The sequence below is a fragment of the Cupressus sempervirens genome, chromosome 9 (assembly GCF_028749045.1).
Source record: "Cupressus sempervirens isolate cs-2001-9-10 chromosome 9, ASM2874904v1, whole genome shotgun sequence".
Lineage (NCBI taxonomy): Eukaryota > Viridiplantae > Streptophyta > Pinopsida > Cupressales > Cupressaceae > Cupressus > Cupressus sempervirens.
Window position 1 is genome coordinate 480,927,420 of NC_143126.1, and position 6,231 is coordinate 480,933,650.

Consider the following 6,231-nt stretch of genomic DNA (forward strand, 5'->3'; position numbering starts at 1 on the left):
TCCTCAGCAGCACCTCCCTACACATCATGATCTGTGGAACCAACACGCTGCTCATCTTGATTCAAGGTCGAGCCAGTCTTCTTGTTCTCCTCACCGTGTGGCTTCCACTCTGTAGTCCTTGGTCGAAGAGTCATCTGTTGCTGTTGGTTCAACTCGGGTGCTTGACGGCTCCTGCTGGTTACATCCTCAGCACCACGCGACTGTGCAACATTTCTTGTCTTCCTCCAACCCTGTGGCAATGCAGCCACACAAATCTGTATAGGGGTCTAGCCACAGGGGCTCTCCTCCACGAGTTGAAGCTGCTCAAAGGTCTGATTCTAACATCAATGGCTCCTCTTTCACAACCTCAGTTTCCAACGCCAACGTCTCTCCGCTCATTTCCTCAGGTATGTCTTCTTCTGATGGTGTGTCTTCTACGTCTTGCAGTCTTAGTTGTCTTGCTGTCTCTCCGGTGGTTGGTATGCCTCAAGCCCCTAAACCTCTTGATGATGTTTTGAGCCTTGGGTCTTGTCAACCTGCCATAAGTCTGGTCTCTCCTAGGGTCGCTTCAAGCTGCACTTATGGAGACCACCTAACCCGTTCCAAGCTTTGTCCTTCACCCACCGCGAGCCATCTGTATCCTCACCCGTTGTTTGAGATCATGGAGGGGGATCAGTTATCCTCTCAATTGTCACCCTCCCATGCCTCGAGTTCCTTGGCTTGCCCCAATCACAGCCCTTCCTCCCACTCTTCCAATTTTGTGCACCAATGGGACAAAAAATTGGTCATCAACCTTGCTGATGTCCCCATCGACCCACATTCTTTTAATTTCTTAAAACGGGGCCTTAATTTTGTGGTGGCACCTCATGCCATTCTGCAAGTTGACTTCTTGGTAGAGATTGAGAATGCTATTCGTTATCTACCTAATGATGCCGTCGAAGAAATTAGACAAGATTGTGCAGTTACTTTGAGGCGGGCCAAACCTCCTAGGCGCAACATCCCCAAAGTTGAGTTTCTTTCCTTCAAAAGTTTGTTGCATCAAAATGACTTGGTAATCACCAAAGCTGACAAAGGCAATGCCACAGTCATTATGAACAAACAAGACTATGTAGCTAAGATGCGTGACCTTCTTGCTGATTCTCGTAGCTACAAAACCTTGCCTCGCAACCCTTGTGCTAAAATCCTTAAGCTTGTCAAATCTAGGGTCTTGGCATCTTCCTTTGATGATGACGTCAAGAAAAGGTTAGTCCCTTTGAAGGAAGTCACTCCTCGCATTTATGGTTTCCCAAAAATTCATAAGGAGGGTATTCCTCTAAGACCTATTGTCGACACCATTGGCTCCCCTACGTACCCACTTGCTTCCCATCTTGCCAAACTTATCTCACCCTTGGTGGGAAAATTTGATTCCTTTGTCAAGGACTCAACCCACTTCGTCCAATTCATCAAGGGTGCTCATCTAGACAGTAATGATCTCTTGGTGAGTTTTGACGTTGTCTCTCTCTTCACAAAGGTTCCTATTCCTGATTCAGTTGAAATCGTGAAGCTTAAGACCAATGTGGAGATTGCTAGTTTGGTTGAGTTATGCCTCAGGTCCACTTTTTTCTCTTTCCAAGGGGTCATCTACGAGCAAGTTGAGGGTGTAACCATGGGATCCCCCCTCTCCCCGGTCATTGCCAACCTTTATATGGAACATTTTGAAGAGGTAGCCCTTCGATCTTTCCCTCTTAAGCCTAAGTGGTGGAAGTGATATGTTGATGATACAAAAATTTGTTGGCCTCATGGGATGGATAAATTAGAGGAGTTCTACCAACACATCAACAACATAGCGCCTTGCATTTCCTTTACCAAAGAGCTCGAGTCTAACAATTGTTTGCCTTTCCTTGATGTCCTTCTCATCAAGAAACCAGACAGTACCCTTGGTTTTCAGGTGTTCAGAAAGGCTACACATACAGACTCATATATCTGTTCATCCTCCCACCACCCCCCTAGCCAAAAATTTGGCATTCTTAAGACCCTTACCCTGAGAGCCTATAGAATCTGTGATGATGATCATTTAAGCCTTGAACTAAACCACTTGCGTCACGTTTTTAGGCTTAATGGTTACTCTACCAGAAAAATTTCCGGAGCTCTCAACCAAGCTAAGTCCCTCCACCTTTCCCATTGTGATCCCAAACCTTCCCCAACTCCTCTTGGTTTGTTTTCCTCTCTCCCCTTTGTCGAAGGTATTTTGCAAAAAATTGCCAAGATCTTGACCAAAACAGGTTTGAGAGTAGCTTTCAAACCCCTATCCAAGATTAGAAACCATGTCCCACCTCTAAAAGACTCAAGAGATGCATATTCTAACTCAAGGGTCTACAAAGTTGCTTGCTCTTGTGGGACTCCTTATATTGGCAAAACTGGTCGCTCTTTCCATACTCGAATAAAAGAGCACATTGTAGACATTTGACATGATAGGGTTTGCAAATCAGCCTTAGCTGAGCATTCTTTCTCTTCCAAACACCACATCTGTTTGGAAAACACGCAGATCCTAGCCAATGAGGACAACTATTTCAAATGGAAGCTTAAGGAAGCCATTGAGATCTATAACCACCCCATCAACCTTAATCGTGATGATGGTTGGACCCTCAATCCCTCGTGGCAACCAATGTTAACCTCGAGGTGCAATGACCATTGTCATGAGGGGTAATCCCGCTCTCTCACACCCCACCCCCCCCCCCCCCCCCCCCCTGTCCTTCCTGCTTGGTCGCTTCCCCTCTCCACCGGTGGGTTTCTCTCTTTCCCTTCATTTTCTCCTTATTTTCTTTTTTCGGTCTGCTTGTTGCTTTCGTGCTTCTTCTTTGTCTTGAGTTTTTTATTTCTTGTTGCTTTGATTTCTCTCCTCCTTGTTTTCTTCTTAGGGTTTTCAAACATTGCATAATTCTTTATTTTATTTTTTCATTTTTTTATTTTTATTTTTATTTTTTAATTTTTTTTTGCATTATTATATATATATATATATCACATGTTAAATATAACACATACACCCACCATATCTCGTGTGCATTTGTCTTATTCAATATGTCATATAGGTTTTCCTGTTTCTTACTTATATATTATTACCTTGATATATATATATATATATATATATATATATATATATATATATATATATATATATATCGTTATTTGATGCATACTCTCTCTCTCTCTCTCTCTCTCTCTCTCTCTCTCTCTCTCTCTCTCTCTCTCTCTCTCTCTAACATTAGATATTTGATACATTTTTTCTATCCTTCTCTATATATTTTTATATATTTGTGACATATATATATATATATATATATATATAACCAGTTAAAAAAATGTGTACACACACCTTATCTCGTGTGCATAGGTTTTATTCAACAGGTTATATAGATATTTGTTTTTTACTTTTTATATATACTTTCCTATATATATACACATTCATACACTTTGGTTTGTACATATTTTTGGAGCGTGCACATAGTAGTTATACTATGTGTACATGTGTTTTTGGTTGTTTGTATATTTGCTAATATGCATTAATTAGCTATCTTTTTATTTTTTTGGAATTTTTTGGTTGTTTAGATTTTGGTTTCTTTCTATGTTCATCTATTAACAATCGTGTTAAATAAAATACATGCACACACATACACTTGTTATATTATGTGTGCAAGTGTCTTATTTAACTACACACACACACACACACACACACACACACACACACACACACACACACACACACACACACATAGTGATTGTTGTTTTTATTTGGTTATATGTATTTTTTGAAATTTCTTTTTATTTGTTTCTTATTGTGATTTTTTCTTGTTCTTATTTATTACTATTTTTTGTGTTTCCTAGTGTTGGATGCTTATTTTTTACCTCTCACTTTCACACACTCTTTCTTACATAGTCTCCTTATATGATTATATATTTGGGTAATATTACTCGCTTGCTTCATTTGCTTATATTTATTGTTTTTTCCATAGGTTTTCTTTTTATTATGTATTTGTTTGTCCGTGCATATTTCTTATGTTCTAAGAATTGGTTAGTTGTGTCATTACTTTTTCTACATTTGATTGATTTCTTGGTTTTATTTTTTATGTTCTTTCCTTCTTGTTGTGTGTGGAGTGTGCCCTTGTTGGTTCCTTGTCCTACCTTCTCTCCTCCTTTGGTTAGTGTGCAATCTCTCTTCCTCCTGGTACCTTTATCTTTTGGGTCAGTCAACTTCTGCAACTCATTTTGTTTTACATCTCTTGCTCTATTTTCATCTTGATGATGGATCATGTAGTGTGATTTGAAACGTTGATGGTAAAAATATCTACACAATCAAATCCAGAAACAAATATATTATGTAATGGATTGTGGAAATCTGATCTCTTTAAATGATATAAATCTTCAACCTAACTATGATCCTAATAATATTAATATAAATTTGTTGCACTTGTAATATTAATTTATCAAATTTATAATAATCATTCAACAATACCATTCAATTAATGATCTATATTTATTTTATGTATTATACATGCATATAAAAAATGAATGACTTAAATACGACATACTAAAGCCTCATTTCTAGGCTACAAGTGTTAAATAGTCAAAGTTGACTTATTTTTCCAAGCTTAGTGTGTGATGTTTAAGGGTGGTCTATGAAAAATAAAATTTTAAGAATTATTAAAAACTATTATCAATATAGTATAATAAAAATAATTATTTGGAATCTTCAAACAAATATATCATATATGTAAATAATTTATCTAAAAAAATGTAAAGTACCTAAATTTCATCTTATTATAACATTTATTTAACCATAACATAATCATTAAGATGAATGAAATTTACTTTTCAAAATCAATGCATTGAAAAATTAAAAAAGTCAACATGTAAATTATTTTTAAGAACATATATATATATATATATATATATATATAATATAATATAATATAAATCTAATTAAGAACATATATATAAAATATAAATCTAATTTAAGATTAGATAAACAAATCTTAAATTTTAAATTACTCTTACATAATCAAATTCTCTAATATATTATCTTATTACAATGAATTCAAACTTCTTTGATATTTCCTCTCACAAATTACACAATTTTGTTTCCCATGCAATTAGAAGTTACACAATAAGGATATGAGAGAAATTAAAGCTTTGTTCCAAGATCACAAATATTATATAAAAGGATAAGAATTTCATAAAATGAAAGAAAAAAGAAGGCGTGAAACTCCATGGGGAAGGATCTTTCCTTTCCTCATCTAATCCAACTCTATCATGGGCCCACATTCTCGTAAGCTTTTTTTATACTTATATGTGCAAATATATATTTTCTCTATTTCCATTTGAAACCTACATGGAAGTGATGAGAGTAGGGGTCCACATGGTTTGCCAATGAAGCAGGAGATGTGTCATTACTAAAATGCATGTAATTAAATGGATAGAAAATGAAAGAACCATGGTGAAAAATGGACAAATTAATTAAAAAGTGATGGATGGGCGGATTTATTTGAATCGTCTTGCATTACTTCTACTAAACTTCTGGCCATAGATTCAAATTTGAAGTTGGACAAGTTCAGAATAGGAACACCTTCAGTGTAATGATGAAAACAATATAAGATATGAACAACTTAATGTAGAATAATAATATCCCTTACAAATTGAAAAATAATAATAATAATAACCAAACCCATCCCCCCTCCCCCCCACAAAAAATAAAAATACAAGATAATAATAACCACCATCCCCCAAAAAATGTACAATAATAATGATGACGAAAAAATTACAAGATATGAACAATTTTTTCCTCCTCCCACCCACACAAAATGCAAAATAATAATAATGACGTGACCCCCATAAAATAAATAGTACTAATAATGACCAAAAAATTACAAGATTTGAACCATCCCCACCCCCCACACACATAAAATGTATTGAAAAATTACAAGATCTGAACCTAAAAAATAATTGACTAAAAGAATTTCAGATATGTATTGGTAATATGCAGATTGGGTTTTCAGGCTCTAATTAGCAAAATAATTTTGCCTCATATTTAACTTTTTCCCAATGTAGGCAATAGTCAAAATCCACTGAAACAACCACCATCACACAAAGGTGACATCTGACTTCAATGTAGACGCTCCCACAAGAATGTTGATTCTGAATCTAAACTGTGACCCTCCAAAATATGAAGCAAAATGCACTCTAATGGCTATCAAATGAATGCTCTTGTGGCTCTAATAC

At 35.9% G+C, this 6,231-nt stretch overlaps 1 protein-coding gene across 1 annotated transcript; it reads left to right on the plus strand.

The window, feature by feature from the left end:
* Positions 1 to 388: 388 nt before the first annotated feature.
* Positions 389 to 1,726, plus strand: LOC149539426 (uncharacterized). Its single transcript, XM_089802576.1, has one exon. The coding sequence runs from the start codon at positions 389 to 391 to the stop codon at positions 1,724 to 1,726; it is 1,338 nt and encodes a 445-aa protein (XP_089658702.1).
* Positions 1,727 to 6,231: the final 4,505 nt, after the last annotated feature.